This window comes from Asterias rubens, chromosome 21, assembly GCF_902459465.1.
Source record: "Asterias rubens chromosome 21, eAstRub1.3, whole genome shotgun sequence".
Classification (NCBI taxonomy): Eukaryota; Metazoa; Echinodermata; class Asteroidea; order Forcipulatida; family Asteriidae; genus Asterias; species Asterias rubens.
In genome coordinates this window covers 3,008,511-3,028,276 of record NC_047082.1, presented here as the reverse complement: position 1 = coordinate 3,028,276, position 19,766 = coordinate 3,008,511, and the positions used below count along the sequence as shown (strand labels likewise).

At 41.3% G+C, this 19,766-nt stretch overlaps 1 protein-coding gene across 1 annotated transcript in view; it reads left to right on the top strand.

Annotated features, from left to right (window-relative positions):
• The window catches only part of LOC117304446, a 230,747-nt gene that overhangs the window by 113,199 nt on the left and 97,782 nt on the right, over window positions 1-19,766 (top strand). The window contains exons 120-143 of the mRNA XM_033788903.1: window positions 865-1,290; window positions 1,790-2,110; window positions 2,481-2,595; window positions 3,082-3,299; window positions 4,105-4,422; window positions 4,844-5,010; window positions 5,617-5,776; window positions 6,276-6,495; window positions 7,343-7,575; window positions 7,759-7,992; window positions 8,602-8,748; window positions 9,613-10,038; window positions 10,493-10,813; window positions 11,189-11,303; window positions 11,959-12,176; window positions 12,485-12,653; window positions 13,188-13,336; window positions 13,905-14,071; window positions 14,743-14,902; window positions 15,642-15,861; window positions 16,070-16,302; window positions 16,837-17,070; window positions 18,392-18,538; window positions 19,099-19,524. Coding sequence (XP_033644794.1) covers window positions 865-1,290; window positions 1,790-2,110; window positions 2,481-2,595; window positions 3,082-3,299; window positions 4,105-4,422; window positions 4,844-5,010; window positions 5,617-5,776; window positions 6,276-6,495; window positions 7,343-7,575; window positions 7,759-7,992; window positions 8,602-8,748; window positions 9,613-10,038; window positions 10,493-10,813; window positions 11,189-11,303; window positions 11,959-12,176; window positions 12,485-12,653; window positions 13,188-13,336; window positions 13,905-14,071; window positions 14,743-14,902; window positions 15,642-15,861; window positions 16,070-16,302; window positions 16,837-17,070; window positions 18,392-18,538; window positions 19,099-19,524 — 5,544 coding nt within the window. The remainder of the gene's footprint in view (window positions 1-864; window positions 1,291-1,789; window positions 2,111-2,480; window positions 2,596-3,081; window positions 3,300-4,104; window positions 4,423-4,843; window positions 5,011-5,616; window positions 5,777-6,275; window positions 6,496-7,342; window positions 7,576-7,758; window positions 7,993-8,601; window positions 8,749-9,612; window positions 10,039-10,492; window positions 10,814-11,188; window positions 11,304-11,958; window positions 12,177-12,484; window positions 12,654-13,187; window positions 13,337-13,904; window positions 14,072-14,742; window positions 14,903-15,641; window positions 15,862-16,069; window positions 16,303-16,836; window positions 17,071-18,391; window positions 18,539-19,098; window positions 19,525-19,766) is intronic.

The following is a 19,766-nucleotide window of genomic DNA, read 5'->3' as shown; positions in this document are numbered from 1 at the left end:
AGAGCATTTGTAAGGTGCACTTTCCTGTTAACCAATTAAAGACACTGGACACTCTTGGTAACTGTCAAAGACCAGTCTTCTCACTTGGTGTATCTCTACATATGCATAAAATAACATACCTGTGAAAATTTTAGCTCAATTGGTCGTCGGAGTTGCGGGATAACTGTGAAAGAAAAAACACCCTTGTCACACGAGGTTGTGTGCTTTCAGATGCTTGATTTCGAGACCTCAAATTCTAAATCTAAAGTCTCGAAATCAAATTCGTTGAAAATTACTTCTTTCTCGAAAACTACGTCACTTCAGAGGGAGCCATTTCTCATAATGTGTTATACTATCAACCTCTCCCCATTACTCGTTACCAAGTGAGGTTTTATGCTAATAACTATTTTGAGTAATTACCAATAGTGTCCACTGCCTTTAAAGACACCGGTCTTGTAGAAGTTTGGTAAAAGTAATCAAATTGTTGGGAAAGCAAGCATGAACAAGTGTGTTTTAAGTTTCTGCTGGAAGAGATTGATGTTGTGCATTTGATTTATTTCTTAAGGAAGTGAATTCCCGAGTTTTGTTGCTGTGTACGAAAAGGCCCTGTCCCAATAACTGGTCAAGTGAGTTCAAGAAACATGAAGCGTGAACCTCCAGAACGTTCAGAAATTTATACTGTATGAAAACGCTTGGACATGTGTTGGAGTGGCTTTTTAAACATACAGTCTGTCATGCATGCGGCAGGCTACCTAAATTTTAAAAATGTGCTTTTTGGGTTGCTGGTAGTTGCCACTGTTTATATTTTGGCTGTTGCCAACTATAATGTTTTCAGAAATGGCTTTTGGATTCATAGGATATGTTTTCTGCTATTGTTGCCAACAGGTCATCCACAACGACATCACCGCCCATCAGCAACCAGTGGCTCAAAGTGTCCAAGACATTGAGAGCTTCCTCAAGCAGTACAGTGACCGCATCAGTCCAGAGAATGCCACCAAGCTCGACGACGGCCGCGACAACCTCAAGACCCGCTACGACGGCGTCCTGACTCAATCCTACAACCGCCAGAACCAGCTCACTCCGGCCCTCGAAGACATCACCAAGTTCGAGACGGATGTGACAGGGTTTGAAGACTGGGTCCAGGAGGCCGAGACCACACTGGATGAGTTGGTGGATAACGTCGGGACGGAATATGAAGAGCTGAAGGGACAACTTGATGAGCATCGGACGTTCGTGGATGACTTGAATGACCAGAAGGGTGATCTGAAGTATATCAACATGAGTGGTGGAAAGTACTTGGGTCAAGCCAAGGTAACTTTCTTGCTCCCTACAGGTTCCTTCTTATACAAACAACCAAACACGCAATAATAATAGTAATAATGGTTTCTTATATAGTGCTCAGGTCCGTCACTCAGTGACGCTCATGGTGCTTCAACATTTTTACCGCTGGTCACGTGGCCATTTTATTTCATTCCCTAAACCATCTCAGCTCCCTTGGGAGTAAACAGCCTGTGCTGCCAAATATGTAGCACACCAAGCTAAATCAATCACAAGAACCATTTCTGCAAGTGTCTTGCTAAAGGACACAATTGTCATGAGCGGGATTCGAACCCACACCGTGACGACTCGGCCGTGAGAACTTGAGTTTGATGCTGTAAATCACTTGGCCATGACAGCCTATGAGATAAATTTCAAATGATGTTTGAAGCTTCACATGGTATTACCACAAACCTCTCTTTGTTATGCTTCCACCATGCAAAGTTTCAAATCCTACTTAAAACAATGCTCTTAATTCTCTAAATCAAAACAGAACTACAGGAAGATGCTTTCTGACTTCCGTAACGAGGCCCTCTCTCGTCAGTTCAACCGCAACTACCAAGAGAACCCCGAGCCCAACGTCATCCGTGAGCGTACCAACACCATCAACGCCAGCGTTGACGCCATCAAGACCAAGGCCAACACGCACGGTGCGCTGTTGCGAGATCTCGTCGAGAAGCACCGCGTCTACAATGACGCTGTTAACGTGTTCTCGAACTGGCTGCCGGAGACCGAGAGCAAACAGGCACTCTTGGAGGAGGAGCCGATTAGTGCTTCCCCGCTGGCCATCCAGAAACAGATCGACAGAATCAAGGTGGGTTGAGATTCCTACTGGTTCAAAATCTCTCTGGGTCAGTTCCTTTTCTATAGCTGGTCCCAAACTGTGGAATTCTATCCCCATCAGTATCAGGAATGCTTCTTCTATCGCCATTCTGAGGAAACGTCTTAAAACATTTTTGGGCTTGTAACCCCCCGTCTTTGTATTTTGTCTCTCGTCTTATTCTGCTCAGTCTTTGATCTGTTTGTGAAGGCGCTATATAAAACATACATACATACATACAACTGAATATTTATATAGCGCCTTTACATCAAGATCAAAGCGCTGGAATGAGCAGGACCAATGGAACTATAAATACACACATAAACACCTATTATTATTATTATTTTAAAATTTGTTTTTGTAGGACTTCAATGATGAAGTCGTTGGTCATGCCAGTGATCTTGAGAAGGTGAAATACACAGGAACAGACTTGACCGACGCCCAACCGGTCATCAAACCACAAGTCTCTCAAACAGCAGGTAGGTTCAGCAGTTAGACTGCAGAAGTAATCACAAGGTTGTAGGTTCAAATCCAATCACTGATTTCACAAGGACTAGAATAAATGTAAACCAAATGTACCTGGAGCTGACACTCTTATCTGACATTTCATTGTCTTTTAAATTGAAATCGAGGGGAAAAAATAAAATCTCAAAAACAATTACCTGTTCTTTTTTGCATTTCAAAGTTACTTTTCTAGCTAGTGGTCAATGTGGTCCAGAACTTGCAATCACAAGGCTGTGGGTTTGCTTCCTACCAAGATTACCACTGATTTCCCAGTGTCTAGAATAACTATTGTCTTCTAGTTACTTAATCACAATTGCTTGTTTTTTGCAATGGAAAACTCTCCCAAGGGGTTATGAACACCAAGCTGGCAAGAGCCAATCTGTCTCATACATAAACTTTCAGCTTAAAGCTTCATCAGAACTGAACTAAGAAATATCTTTGTTTGATTCTCTACACTTCAGTTGACCTCCAAGATCGCTACGATGAGCTTGTGGCCCACCTTAAGACTCGCCTTACCCATCTTCAATCAGCCTTGGCTGAGTCCCAGAGCCTCCAGGACCGACTGGACTTGCTCCTACGCTGGCTGGATGAGGCTGAGAGGAACGTACATAAGATGGATAAGGGATCCATCATCGTTGCCAAAAAGGAACCTCTGCTTGAGAGCATCGAGGAACACATGGTGAGAGGGTTTATCTTGACATAAAATCTGTTGTTTGGTTTTGTAGGGTTATACTATTTGTATGAACACACAAGTTGCCGTGTTTTAACAGTTTCTCGCCGTTTGGTCTTTAATTTAAAAAAAAATTCACAGGATTCACAGGATCTTTTCATGATGTTGATTTTCTTTTTTTTATTCCATTTTTAATGTTTTTAATTTCTCAATGTTTTGACTGTATGCACACATTTGAATTGCCCTTTTTTGGAACTATTAAAGCCATTGGACCCTTTCGGTAAACAGTATTGTCCAAGTCCCACACTTCGTGTATCACAACTTATATATAAAATAACAATCCTGTGGAAATTTAGGCTCAATCGGACATCGGAGTCGGGAGAAAATAACGGGAAAACCCACTCCTGTTTTCGCGCGTTTCGCCGTGTCATGACATGTGTTTATAACAAATCCGTAATTCTCGTTAACGAGAATTTATATTGTTTTACCGTTTTCTCAAAAAGTAAAGCATTTCATGGACTAATATTTCAAGAGAAGTCTTTCACCATTACCTTCTGTAAACCCTGTAAATTATTTGTAAATCTGTGAACTTTTTTTTTTTTTTCTGTACCGAAAGGGTCCAATGGCTTTAAAGAGTAATTGAATGAAATTGAATTAATCCCTAAATCGCTAAGGCAGTTTCATGGATCTTTTTTTCCCACCTGCCAAAGGTGAAGGATTTTATTGTGAGGAGGACTTGAAACTGATACAGAGGTAGAAGAGTAAGCGTTTTGACGAAGTATTTTGTTTCATTTTTTTATTATCTGCTGTATAGGTGATCCACACTGACATCGAAGCTCACCGGCCAGCCGTGGAGTCAGTCCAGCAGGTAGCCGCTACCTACCTAGAGACATCCAAACCCAGCGAGGCCAAGGACGTCATGTCCAAGCTGGATAACATCAACAGCCGCTACGCAACCATCAGCGACGTGACTGATAAGCACGGCGACCAGCTGCGCCTGCTGCAGAGTAGGCTGAATGACTTTGATCGGGAGGTGGACCAGCTTGAGGACTGGGAGATTCCGGTCATCGAGGCTCTGGAGGGACGGGATGTCATGAAGATGGATATGAATCAACTCAGCCGCAAGATCAATGTAAGACCTAGTAGAAACTTAAGAACCACAACCCAATCTGTAGGTATTATTTTAATAGTAAATTATTACCAATTATAACTAAAAATATGTACAGTAATAGAAGCAGGGTCCAATTTATATACCTACCTAAGCACGGAGAGTAACTAAGCAGAACAAAATAATGCTTACCAGAATAAGGTTACCAGCCAAACTGCTATGTCACATGTTCAATCTATGACTGGTATCCTGCTCATTTCTGATCAGCAGAAACTTGTTACTAATATTTTTTGCTTAAGCAGCTCTATGAAATTGGACCCTGAATCAAATTGTTGTTTATTACTTTGATACTGTTATTTCCTACCGAAGAGTTCTACAAAATTTAATTGGAAAGCCACAGTGGCAAAATGATATGTTTAATATTGATATTTTATCATATTCGTAGGACTACACCAACCAGCTTGAGGACCATCGTCCACAATACAAGCTGATCCACCAGCTTGGTGAAGACATTGTTAAGAGAACTAAAGCTAAAGACACTAGTCACGTCAACGCTGTCCTTAACAATGTGGATACCAACTGGAAGACGACCTCTGATCTCTTGGAGCTCAGGTAACTTAACACTTCTATACATGTAACCAAACTGAGGCTTGAAGGCAAAGAGTCTGGTACCTTGTCTGATATCAATTTAAACATATAAAGAAGGAAACCTGACTAAAGCCCAGTTCATACTTCCTGTGCTAATGTGATTCAAATCTTTACGTCACAGCCCTGTTTTCACTGCAAATGTTTCGCAGGAGTTCAGCACAATTAAACCGAGTTTGTGGCGTCAAAGTTCATATCGCATTTGCACTGCAGGAATTATGAACCGGGCTTAGGATACTCAAAGTGTGATCAAACATTTGCTGTCCTTTATATGGATTTACCCATACACTAATGTGTTAAAAGCACTGTTTACTCTGTACTTTTCCGAGTCCTTTGAAATAAACCACAAGCCTATTAGCCGATCCTTTGCCATTCTGGTGTAGAAGGCAGTTGGAATTCTATATTTCAGCAGCGGGTACCACAACAATTTATTAAATTTGTTGTCATGACTCGGGGAAAGTACTGAATTTTTTTTTTTTTTTTTTTTTTTCCTAATGCAAATTAATCATCTATTATATGGGATGTCCTTTTGAAACTTGTGTTAATTAATCAAACTTATCTTAACCATTACAGGCAGAGACAGCTTGACCAGAAGCAGAAGGCTACTGCTAAATACAATGAGGGTTACCATGACACCACCGGCTGGCTGACAGGGATGGAACGTAAACTGAGTCAGCTGCAGCCTGTTGCTATGGACAATAAGACTCTGGACAGACAGGAGAAAGAACTCAAGGTATGATGCAAGACACTTATATTTCTTCCAAATTTAGCGATTCCACACAAAATTAAAGTAAAAATCTACATCTAAAGCCCGGTTCATACTTTGACACCAAAAAAATCGCAACAAATAATTTGCTTCAGTTGTTACTCATTTCACTTTTCTCTGAACGGAACACAAATTTACGATGACTTTACCAGAATCAACCCTTGGTATTGCATTTTTTTTTATATATTTTTTTTTTTATAAATAATAAATCTGTCTCAAAACGAAAAGTATACTTTCAGGTAAAAACCCTTATAGGTACTGTACTTTATTGGTAATTACTCATAATAAGTGAGAACACTGGTCTTTGAAAATTACCCAAGGTTTCTTGTGCCTTTAAATAAAGACACCCAAATTAGGCCTTTGGTTCAATTGATTTAAAATGTACACAGCTTCTAAAGGCTTCATAAATTCTCAAAATTGTTTAATTAAAATTCAGTATTTTTTGTTATTTTTTGTAAATCTACAGCCATTCCAGTTGGAGGTTGGCACCTACCAGCCGACCATCGAGGACCTGAACAAGGTCGGTAACGGCCTGGATGTCCTTCTGCGTGAGCTTCAGGCTCCGCTGTCGACCAAACCTCACTACCGCTCTAACCAGCTGAGCTCTACCATGACCAAAGAGGAGATGGAACGACGTGAGATTCAAGACAGGATGGATAAGAGCATCACCCAACCTGAGGCACCAGGTTCGTTCCTTAACACTTTTGGCCTTAAAGGGTCTGGGTACTTTTTGTAGGACAAAAAACACAATCTCCACAGATTTACATTAAACTTACTAACACAGTGTGAAGATAATTATGGTAGAAAGCTTCCCTGAAAATATTACTTGCTGAGGTGCTGTAGTTTTTGAGAAATGAGTAAAACGATGTCATGAAAATAATTTTTGTCTCGGTGATCATGAGACGAAAATTGTTTTAGCATGTAAAAACATATTTTCATGACATTGTTTTACTCATTTCTCAAAAACTACAGCACCTCAGCAACTAATATTTTACGGTACGCTTTCTACTATCATTATCTTCAAACTGTGTAAGTTTAGTGTAAATCTGTGGACATTGTGTTTTGTGTTACAAAAAGTACCCAGACCCTATAAACAATTTTAAATAATAATCATAATAATACTGGTTTCTTGATATAGCTCTTTATCATACCCCTGTATGGTGTATCAAAGCACTCGGTATTATTTCCTTCAAGGTATTGTGGAGCTAGTGGCACAATATGCTGCTGATCAGACAAGGAACATCGGGGCGAGCCCCTCTTTTTACACTAAGTGCACTGGGTTCTTTTATGTGCATTCAACAACGCACGGGACCAACTGCTTTACGTCCCATCCAAAGGACGAAGCATCATGGTTAAGTGTCTTACTAAAGGACACATGTTTCATATGACTGGGTCTTGAAGTCACACTCTGTTTTTTTTTTCTTCTCAAAAATGAAGTCTATTTAAAAACAAGTGTGATCAGAAAAAGAAATTGATTTCTAGAAATGGAAGAGAATTTTTTTTTCTAAATTTCTGGATGACTTGACTTTACAGAGGATTCAGACATCCAACGGCAGTTGTTTGACGTCAACCGTCGCTACGACGCCCTCAAGATCAAGATCACTGATCGCAAGGAAGATATCGATCTGGCTCATCTGTTCCTTGATCGACTGGGCTTTGTCAACAACCGCCTTGACTGGTGTGCCACCGTGGACAGCCGCTTGATGAAGAAGAAACCAACAAGCAGGGAACTAGAACCACTCAAGAAGGAGTATTCTCAGTTCCAGGTAGGAACCTTTTAGATGTGTTTTCAGTTCCGGCTCCTCTGTATGTGAGTACAGACAGTTCTGATGGTTGTAGGACTGTCCTTGGACACTGTCATATTTTTTTCATCATTTTTTTTCATCAAGAAACGTGTAGCTAAACCTCTGTATTCATATTTTATTATCCTTCTCTCTTCTTCTGCCCAGGATGTTCATGAGAGCATCGCATCCAACAAGCCGGCCGTCTTGGAGACGATCGTGATGGGCGAGCAATTCCTCCAGGAGAACCGGAATAATCTCTCGCCGGAGCAGCAAGAGGAGATGCAGAGGAAGATAGACGAGCTGCGAAGTTACTTTGACCAGGTGGATCACCGTAGCGAGAAGATCAACACAGACACGCAGCAGACTATCGATAGGTTGGAGAAAGAATTGGAAGAAGAGGTAACTTTAAGATGCACCTTCTTGAGAAATGATAGGTTGAACAAAAAAAGTTTTCCTTACAGTTTCCTTAAAGTTTCAAGTTTTGGCAGCAAATACAGTCAACTTTTAAGATGCACTTTCTTGAGAAATATAAGCTTGAACTAACAAGACGTATCTTCTCAAGATTTGGCAGCAAATTTGTACTGAGCATCAGTCATTCTTTAAGATGCACTTTCTTGAATTATTAAAGTATTAAATGTTTTCCTTAAAGACGCGTCGTCTCGAGTTTTGGCAGCAAATTTTCTAAAGAGGAACAAATGTTAAAAGAAAATGAACGGATGTACCAAGATATGTATTGTGATTTTGGGTTGAAAAAAGAGAAATCGACTAGAGTGGGACTTGAACCAACGACCTCTGGATTAACAAGCGGCGCTCTATCAACTCAGCTTTCTAGCCCTATGTTGGTGGTCTCCCTATTTTATCAATATCTCTGTTTGGGGTGCCTGGCAGAAGCCATTCAACCGTTAACTGTCGATATGTATTATGTATTAAGACATGTATTTAACAAACATTAAGTTTGATATTTGATGTGAAGAAAATTTATCACGGAATACCCCTAATTTTCCTCAGATCCGTCTGCGTAAGATGTACAATGACTCTTGCCATGGTGTGGTGTCTCTGATTGACTGGGTGACTGAGGCCCAAAACCGTCTCGCTGAAGAGCAACCACAGAGTGAAGATATCGCAGTGCTCAGCCAACAGACTGAAGAACACAAGGTACACTAAAATGAGTTGTCAAAGTTTCCTTGAATAACCAAACCAGATGTAACAAGTTTAGTATTGTACATGTAAGGCTGATGGTTGTTGGGAAAAAAAAGCAGTCATTAAAAAAAGGTCAAAGAAATCTTTGATCAAGTTCCATGCTTCTTCTCATTGAGCCCAAGTCTCAACACTCAACACTCAAACATTGCTTAATGGATATGGGTTACCAGCCAAATTACATTAAGTTTACATTGTTGTGACTGGTGTCCCACTCAATTTTTGCTTAGCAAAGAACTTTGTCAAGCAGGTTTTTCTGATTAACAGTTTCATGAATTTGGGACCTGTGAGATAGGCTTGAAGCAAGCATGAAATTCCCTGCTTTTGTGAGCCCCAATTCTTTGTTTGTAATTTTTTTTTGTCTGTTTTTCTTTGTTTTGTTTTGTTTTGTTTGTTGTTGGTTTTTACTGCACCTTGAACACCCAGCAGGGTGGATACGTGCGCATTACAAGTCTTATTATTGTTATTATTATTATTATTATTATTAAAGGGGTTCGGGGATGGGGCATGTAATCAAAAACGGGCGGGAAAGTGAAATTCTATGAAGAGAAATCAACTGAGAGTAAAATGGTGGATGCAAACCAAAGTCTACTATAAGGAATGGCCATCATATGCTGAAAGTGATAGGATAGGGCCTGTCTCATTCTGAGTACCAAGCTTCCTTACAGAGAGTGTTCTAGAAGAAGAGCATAGAGTAATCTGAAGATGTCAACTTTGGTCCTTTGTCAAATTCAACCACCTCCCCCTTCCCAAATCCTCCTTGATTTGCCTATTTGATTTCACTTCGTTACTCATTAATATTTTTGTTTCCATCTTTACCAGTCTCTGCATACAGACATCCTCTCCCGTCAGCAGCCAGTCATGGAGAATATCCACACCGCCACACAGCTCCTAGACCAATACAACAACCGCCTCAAGGACCAGGACATGTTCAAACTCCGCAACTTTGTCAACGACCTAAAGACGCGCTACGACGGCGTCCTGGGCCAGTCCTACGGCCGTCAGAATCGCCTCTCGTCGCAGACAGATGAGTTAAAGCATCTTCAGGAGGACAAGGACGAGATGGAGACCTGGCTGAGCTCTGCTCAGGAGACGATCCAAGAAGCCCAGAACAACGTCGGGACATCGCCTGAGGAGTTGGAGGAGCAGTACAACATACAGAGAGAGTTTGCTGACGATGTGGTCAATCACGGCGCTGATCTGAAGTACCTCAATAAGACTGGCGAGAAGTTCTTGGACAGCTCCAAGGTTAGTCTTCGGTTAAGTAGCTCAGCCTTTTCGGCTTTTGTGTAAGCTTCAATAAAGTCCCCAGAAGACGGTCAGAGCACACTGATCGAAACCTCGATCAGAAAAACCAGCTCTCCTCTGAGCCACCTCTTCTCACAAAAGATATTTCTACGTGGTTTCACCGCAAACCTTACTTACTTTAATCAAGTCCCAAGTTTACATAGTAAGAGGCCATACTTTTTTGGCCATTACGCCTCACTTTGGCCTCATGCTTTTATATACAAAGAAAGCAAGATGGCTGCTCTCTTTTATAGCCAATCTAAGCGCTGCTATAGCAAACACTTGCTTCCTTAATAGTCAACGGTTTTTCTAAACCTAGCTAAATTCAATTAAATTTAAGATAAGAATTAACTATAAAGATAAGAATTGACTTCAAATAGCGAAGTTTAATTTCTTTTTTTATATTCACAAACAGAGCTACCGTGAAGATCTGAGTGACTTCCGCTCATCAGTCTTGACTCGGGACCAGCAACGCGCATTCCCAGAGAACCCAGAGACCAATCAGATCCGCGACATCGTCAGCGTCATCAACGATGACTACAACGACCTGAAGATGGCGACCAACGACCACACTAACCGACTGAACTCACTGCTGGACAAACACCGCCGGTTCAACACCAACGTGAGGGGTACCACTAAGTGGTGCGATGAGACACGCGTGGATCTGGATCAACTTCTTGAGGAGCCGATCGCTGCTGATCAGGTCAACATTCAGAGACAGATCAATGACCTCAAGGTACGTAGTTTTAAGTTTCACAGCATTCCTTTTCTTTCCCCTGTGTTTTTTGTTTAGGCATGCTGATTTGGAAGCAGAGCTACTAAAGTCTAGTTCATACTTCCTGCGAATGTGAATGTAATAAAAATTTTGACGTCACAAATTTGAAACAAATGATTCGGAAGAGTTCAAATGTGTTCAACAACTGCGAAATATTCACAGCAAAAACTGCCCGGTGACGTAAGAACTTGTATCACATCATGTGCATTAGATCTATTGCAAGATGCAAAACATTGCCAGCTCTGGGGAGGCCTAACATATGCACATAGGTCTCCCCAACTTCTAAAGACAATCCTGTGAGATATGTTTTAAGTTTGACTTCTTGTTTGTTGACAGACCATGCACGATGACGTCGTCCTTCATGGGAAAGATGTCGAGGCAGTCAAAGACACAGGAACTGAAGTGACTGAAGCTCAGCCAGAAACCACACCAGCAGTGGATGCCACTAAAGGTACAATTGAATCACGATATCTACAATTTTGTTTTCCTTTGTTGGTTAGGGAATGGACATAAAACTGGAATGAGCATCTTGTATCTTTTAAGGCCCGGTCACACATCCCCCAATAGTGAGAAAGGAAACGAGAACGATAAAAAAGAACGCCCTCGATTGGTTGAATAAGCGTGGGCATATTCTGCGTGGAGCAATTCAACTAATCGAGGGCATGCACTTTTACCGTTCTCGTTTTCATACTCATTATCGGGGCCTTTTTTTACTGGGCTTTTACTCTGTGATACTTGGAGTGCTTTGGCAATTGCTCCTGGAATTCAAAAGAAGAAACAATTTTAAGCGGTTGGACCAATAACTCAGAGACGTTTGCGGTAAGACCTTGTGAAATCTTCTTTGACTTGTGATGGTTCTGAAAGAACCGCTGGACCAAGAAATACAGTTTTCTACAAATCTGACTCAAATCCTGTTCAATTTACTTACAAAAAATGCTTCAATTTAATCAAGTTTTTGGTCTCACAAAGTAAAAACATGATGATAATAATTAATAAACAATTTTTCAAGAGATTCATTTGTAGTTCCTCAGGCAAAGTTTGAAATCTCGTGTTATGTAAACCATCATATTTTCACTTGTCTATTTCTTCGCATTTCTCCATCATAGCTGAGGTACAGAGGAAGTACGATGAACTAGAGGGCGACATTGCAGACCGTATGATGAGACTCCAGAAGGCTCTCGCTGACTGCCAGTCAATCCAAGAAAGTCTCGACGGACTCCTGAAGTGGCTTGAAGACAAGGAGAAGGCACTCCTGAGGATGGAGAAAGGAACGGTCATCGTCGTCAAGAAAGAACCTCTGGTGGAGAACTTACAGGAATACAGAGTGAGTTGGCGTTGTTTACTTATAACCATTGAAGGGTAGGTCACACCAAACTAGTTTTCAAAGCATCTGAACCTGTCCTGAAAAAATTGTAAAAATGGTTTAGTCTGGCTAGAACGTATAGCTCTGGCTGGACGGTGTCTTTAATGTGACCCTAGTTAAAGGGATTAACGTGCTACAGTCTGTGTATACACATACATCCAAACGATGCAGCATGTTCCTAGTACGATCCGAGTACAGCAATTCCATCGAAGTAGGTCCTTCTCGTTTTAAGTACGTTGCCACTAATTCTAAATTGTTTCTTTTTGCAGCTTCTTGAGAAAGACATTGAGAACCATCGTCCGACCATCGACCGTGTCTTGCGCTCCACTGCTGACGTAATCCGTCAACTCAAGCCGGAGGAACGTCGCATCTACCAAGACAAAGTAGACAACTTCCAAGACCGGTTCGGAGACATGACCTCCTCGCTCAAGACCCATGGTCTGATTGCAAATCTTTTGTTTATACTCTAAATTTATATCTTTATTTCTTATTTTTAACTTTTATCCAGTGAACCTGTTAACAAATAGTTTGGTCTCCCATAGAGCACTGAGAATGACAGAAACAGAAAGACAAAGTAACATACAGAATATAAATATTAGGTTTGCGGGAACACCATGTGTGTATCTGCTTGCTGGGTATGTGCTTTGGAGAACTTGCTTTATATTCTACTACCGCGGTGTAGATTTTTCAGAATTTTTCAGACTTCTCAGTTCTTAAAAGAACTGTCCTGCTTTTTAACTACTACCTTGGCGGAAGGTAGACAATCGGCCAGGACTGCTACTTAAGCTTTTAGTGGATCGATGTTAACACGGATGTCAGTTTACCTTGCGTCCCCATTGGATTTAATTTTGCAATTCTACAGAAAAGTCGCAGCACTTTAACAAACAAATATCCAAGTGGAACTCGGCTTTAGTTATTCTTCAACATGCAAAGTTTCAAATCTGATGTATTAATGACTTCTTTTTTTTCTAGGTGAGGTGCTACAGTTCCTCTCTGGTGATCTTGTGGACCTAGAGAAACTACTGGACAACTTGGAAGAGTGGCTGGTACCATTGTTGGAGGAGCTGGAATCAGCCGACTTCAATCGCAAAGAGATCCCAGAGCTGGAAGAAACCTTGCAGGTTAGTATTAAAACTTGTCTGATAAGAATCAAAGGAGTGGCCAAAAGTCATTTCAATTCATTCTATATTCTTTTATATGTAGTTTTGTAAAGAGACTGTTTATATTCTGAATTGTAACAGGGCCCAATTTCATAGAGCTGCTTAAGCGGAAAATATTGCTTAAACATTTTCGGCTCTGCAAAATTAAGCAGGATACCAGTCATTGATTGTAAATGTGACAAGATTGTGCTCTTAATAATATTAATAATATGGATTTATTATGTGCACTTCTCCAGAAAACAGATCTAGGCCGCTACACAAAAATAAAACATACAATGTGAAAATAATGGATATTATATATTCATGTACTTGTAGTTGAATTAAACCCAATGTAAGTCTATGTGAACAACTGTGACTTAAGTTCCCTCTTGAAGTTGTCATGTGATCAGGAGCTTATTCTTCAGGCCAGGGAGCAGCTTTGGAAAAAGCACTGCCTTTGTATCAAATACAATTTTAAAAACAAAACAAATAATACTAATCAACGATTGATCATTCCTTATACTAATGTATGTGTTAATTATGATTGTAGGTGCTTTCCCAAGACGTAGAGAGCCATCGCCCAGAGTATCACATAATCCATGAGCTTGGTGAGAAGTTGATGAAACATCCAAAGGCTGGAGATACTTCATTCGTCACGGCCGTCTTGACCAACTTGGATCAGAACTGGCAGTCACTGGATGATGTACTCGCCAAACGGTAAGTACAAGATGGTATGACGGGTCGAAGGGTTTGGAAAGAAAAAAAACGTCAAAAGACTCTTCTGGATCTGGATATATATTCTCAATGCTCTTCTTAGAGCCAAACAAGAAGAGAGAAGGCAATGAAGACATTTCAGTTTTAGATGTGGGAGGAAAACCCCAGAGACTTATACCAGGGAAAACCCACGCAGTCAAGAAGGGTTAAAAACCAAATTAAGTGCCCCATGGGATTCAAACCAGGGTCCCAGAGGTGGATGGCAAGGCAAGAAGCTCTGGAGACGCTCCCCAATTTGAACATGTTGCTGCAAGTTCATATTTTTTAATGTCAACATTTTAAATATATGCCCCTTGAAAGATTCTGCCATGGGAGGTTTGTAACTCTCATAGAAGTGGAAATCAAGGTGAAGTTGACAGTGTTATTTGGTTTTACCTATAACGATGTGTCTAAACACTGTTTTTTAAATGTTTTACAGAGTTCTTCGAAAAAAATCAAAAGCATTTTTTTTTCACAGAACTCTGGGAAAGCACTGAATATACAGTGCTTAAACAGATCAGTGTATGGGTACCACCACATAATATTCTTTATCCCTGTTTAAATTTAACGTCTATTAATTTGACACATTTAGTTGACAAAAACAATGAGATTATTTCTACTCTGAAACCTTACAGACTCCAACAGCTGGAGGATCGCCAGCTGGCCACCAAACGCTACCAGAGCAGATCTAAGGAAGTCGACTTCTGGCTGGACAACATGGAGACTAAACTAGGCACGTTGGACCTGACCGTCCAAGAAGCAAAGGCAGTGGACATACAGATCCAACAACTCAGGGTGAGTAATAGTTCACGTAATGGCATTGTATACTGTTGGTTTTTGGAACTGCTCGATTGTTTTAATCCTATATAAATGTAGTTGTATACAATGGGTGCGTTCGTTTAGCTTCCCTGGGTCGTCCCCGGTCTGCCCCGGTGAGTTCGAATAGCTTTTGACGTCATTCCAGGGGCTCACCCAGGTCAGCCCCCAGTGCCCTGCTTGTGGAGTGGGTCGCTTGGGGGCTGGCCCCAGGTAAACGGCGTCACTACGAGAGCGGTGAGTGATCGTTCGTTTAGCTCTTGTCAGGGGCTCACCTGGGTAGACCCAGGGAAGCTAAACGAACGCACCCATGAAAATTAACCTCTGAGAAAATTTTGTTTCAAAAGGTGGTCATTGTTTTGAGATATCGCCGAAACTCCATAGCGAATATTATTAACCACAGGGGAAAATAACAAATCGCATCTCCTTAAGGTGATCCCTGGCTGCTGCTTTCCAGGTTGTATCATAACTTGGGTGTGATCCCTGGCTACGGCTTCTGACTGTCACCCAAAAAAACAAAGTATCGACAAAATAGGGAGACTACCAAAATAGGGCTAGATAGCTCAGTTGGGAGAGCGCCGGCACTTTAGTCTGGAGGGCGTTACTTCGAGTTCCACTCTAGTAAACTTACCCAGTCAGTTTCCCGTGTGGTTAATAATATTTGATAAATTATTTCTGATTGATTGATTGATTGAATTTGATTGTCTTGTAAATGTAGCCCCTTCAGCGTGAGATCACCGACTACCGCCCTAAGATCGTGGAAGTCAACAAGGTCGGCTCAGCCCTAGACAGCTTAATCAGGGAGGTCATGGCTGCTCTGGATGCTAGACGTCACTACTGGTCATCTCAGATTGGCGCTACTCTACAAACCGACTGGCAACCACAGAAAGCTAAACAGAGAGAACCAACAGATCAACCGGACAGGGGTTTCCTTGAAGGTAGGAGGAATGACTGAGGAGAAAAGATTTTATTGCACAATTTATTTAGTATGCATCATATTTGTCCTATTAACAGGCCAATTGGCTTGTTAAGACACCTCTACACCAACCTGACTACTCAGCACTTTGTTGTCCAATCATCAAACATAATTTGTTTCAGTAGTATAAATAAATTGACTTCTAATTTTATATTTGTTTGTGTCTGCAGAGGACACAGAAGTTGAGAAAGAGCTGGAATTGATCAACCGTCGCTACGATGAACTTGAGCGCCGTCTTACCGACGTCTTGGAGGACCTACGTATCGTCCGCCTCTGGGCCGACAAGGTGGAGTCAGTACAGAGCATGCAAGAATGGGTAGCATCTGTGGACATCAGATTGACGGAGTCCAGACCTACTAGCAAGGAACTCATGCCTCTGGGCAGAGAACTGGATAAATACCAGGTAGGGAGAAGACGTCTTCTAATACCCCCGCCCCCACTCGAAGCTGGACTAACAATAATAAAAATAACAAAGACTTGTGTTGCTCACATATCCACCCTTCTGGGTGTTCAAGGCGCAGTAAACCAAAAACAAACAAAAGAACACAGACACAACTAAATAAATCCTTAAAAACCTGTGACATAAGATAAGTTTTGAGAAGAGATTTTATTTTGTGGTACAAAGACAAGATCTAAGATTAAGTGGCGCAGATGTGTGGCGCATGCAGCTGAAGGAAAAGACCAGTCACCCCCAGGTGGGTCAAGACTTGGGTTCATTGAGGAGAGGCATGGAACTGGAATCGAAGATTTCTTGGGGGAGTGTAAACTTGAAATAGTTCTGAGATATAGTGGGTAGCCTTGCTGTTAAGTGTTTTGTGGACAATGAGCATCAGCTTGAAAATGATTCGATGAGAGATAGGGAGCTAGTGAAGTTGCTAGAGGATTATATACACTGGCCACATCACATCTTATTGCTCCGTTTCTCTCTCTCTTACAGCCGGTACAAACCGAGGTGGCCGACCACCGCCCCATCATCCTCGAGGTGGTCCACAACGCCGAGCAGTTCCTGCGAGACCACCGTGATCGACTCTCGCCAGACCAGCAGAACAAGCTGAAGGTGATGACCAATGATCTACGAGGGAACTACGAGCAGGTATCAGTCAAGAGCAATGATTGGTTGAAGGATGCCCAGGTGCTGATGGATACGCTCAAATCACAGGAAGATCAACAGGTCAGTTTAGTACCGAGGATTTTTGAATTCTATTTTACCATTATGGGTATTGCAGTGAACGGCCGTATAGCACTGAGCCGACGAAATTTGTCTTTTGTTAACGCACCACCAGCTCTTCTCAGAATCACCACAACTTACGAGAGATATTTACTTAAAATGTATATTTCAACCCGTCAATGTTTTAAATTTCTACTTTAAAGGAACACGTTGCCTTGGATCGGACGAGTTGGTCTATAAAAAGCGTTTGTAACCGTTTGTTAAAAAATGCATATGATTGGAAAGATGTTTTAAAAGTAGAATACAATGATCCACACAAATTTGCCTCGAAATAGCGTGGTTTTCCTTTTTACTTTGCGAACTAACACGGTCAGCCATTTATGGGAGTCAAAAATCCCCAAAATGGCCGACCGTGTTAGTCGACGAGGTAAAAGGAAAACCGTGCAATCTCTGTGGATCATTGTATTCTACTTTTACAACAACTTTCTAACCATATGCATTTGTTTACAAACGGTTACAAACGCTTTTCAAAGACAAACTCGACCGATCCAAGGCAACGTGTTCCTTTAAGTGTACATTAAAGATTATCAGAGCATATCTTGCCAGATAAAAGGCCACCAAGGCATTTTCTCCTTGGTAAAGGTTTCAGGCCTTGAGGACATTGTAAATGTCTACTGTAGCATTTTAAGTGCAACAAGCAATGACCAGGGGCTTGGAGGCAATCATTATTATTATTATTATTCTTTATTCTTATTTATTCGTTGCCTCTGTGAAGTATCAGGCCTCTGGCCTGGCACACTTGTAGAAAATTTTACTTGGTTCACCACCAGCTCTTTTAAAGCCATTGGACCCTTTCGGTAAGCAGTGTTGTCCAAGGCCCACACTTTGTGTACCACAACTTCTATATCAAATAACAAACCTGTGAAAATTTAGGCTCAATCGGTCATCGGAGTCTGCAGCAAACAACGGAAAAACCCATCCTTGTTTCCGCGCGTTTCGCCGTGTCATGGCATGTGTTTAAAATAAATCCGTAATTCTCGTTAACGAGAATTTATATTGTTTTGCTGTTTTCTCAAAAAGTAAAGCATTTCATGGAATAATATTTCAAGAGAAGTCTTTCACCATTGCCTTCTGTAAACCCTGTAAGTTATTTGTAAATCTGTGAACTTTTATTTTTTTTTTCTGAACCGAAAGGGTCCAATGGCTTTAAGAGCTCCACAACTCTGAGAGGTTTTCCTCCATTGCTATTGCAGACCTCTCCAAGTCCATTTATTGACACTCAATCTCAAATCTTTACTTTGTCTCACCTGTTTTTCTTTCCAAGGTTGAGATTGATGACAAGTTGAATGACACAGTGAAGTCCTTGACCGATCAGCTGGAGTGGGTGACCCAGGCCGAGACACGTCTGGGATCACAACAGCCAATGAGCCAGGAATCACAGCCGCTGATCTCTCAACAACAGGAACACAAGGTCAGTCACAAAACAATTGATTTCTTAATCAATATTCAATTAATTAATCAATATTCAAATAATTAATCAATCAGTCAATCAACCAATCAATCAGTCAATTAATCAATCAACCAATCTAACAAACAATATAACAATCAATCAATTATCAGTCAACTGAAATCAACATGCTTAACGACTCCAAGTTGGAGTGTAAACAACCATTGGAAAACCAGAGGGTTTATCAAGTGATTTTATGTGCCTAGTAGGCCCAATTTATTGAGCTGCTTTTTATTAGCAAATAATCTGCTCCTGAACATTCCATGTTCGTGGTACTCCTGGGGTTATCATTGCTTTTCACATGCCAAGTCATCTCTTTGGAACAGCCTCCCACTTCACCTCAAACAAGCAGATACATTTTCTCAATTTAAGACACATCTCAAAACGTATCTATTTCAGAAACCATAGCTTTCGAACCCCAAGTTCTTTGTTTTTAGCCAGGAGTGTCATCATTGACAGACATGACGCAATGGATTATTATTATTATTTTTTAATATAATGTTTGACTCTGTTCTTCTTTTCAGGCAATTCATGAGGACATCCAGGTGCATCAGAACCCAGTCCTTCAGTCAATCCAGGAATGCCAGTCCCTCCTTCGTCAACACACCCAGAACCTTCGCCCGGAGGACCAGACTAAGCTCACAGAGCTACAGTCCGAGCTCCGCAGCCGCTACGACAATCTGGCCACTGATTCCATCAACCGCAACAACAAGCTCCGCTTCGCCGTGGAGGATCTCCCGAAGCACGAAGAGGAGGTTGCTGACATTGAGACCTGGCTTCAGACGGCAGAGCAGAATCTTGAGACGTCTCTCGCCAGCAAGTCCAAGGCCCCAGAGGTCCTGAAGAAGGAGTTGGGTCAACAGAGGGCCTTCACGGAGGACGTGATCGCTCACGCCGCTGACCTGAAGTTTGTTGTGAAGGGTGGGCAGAAGGTGCTTGACTCGGCGAAGGTAAGAATGACAGTTCCAGAAATCAAAACCTTTTTTTACGTTTGATAAATAGCAATTATAAAGTGCAAAGTATGTGACAAATTTGCCATTGAAAGGCGGTTCGCAAAGTCAAAAGCCCTCTAATTAAAATGCCTGTTTGAAGATATGAGTTTTGAGCTGTCATTTGAAGATTGATGGGTTATTCTGTGGTCTTATGTCAAGCGGCAATAAATTCCCTAGAAGAGGGAGCAAAGTTAGAGAAA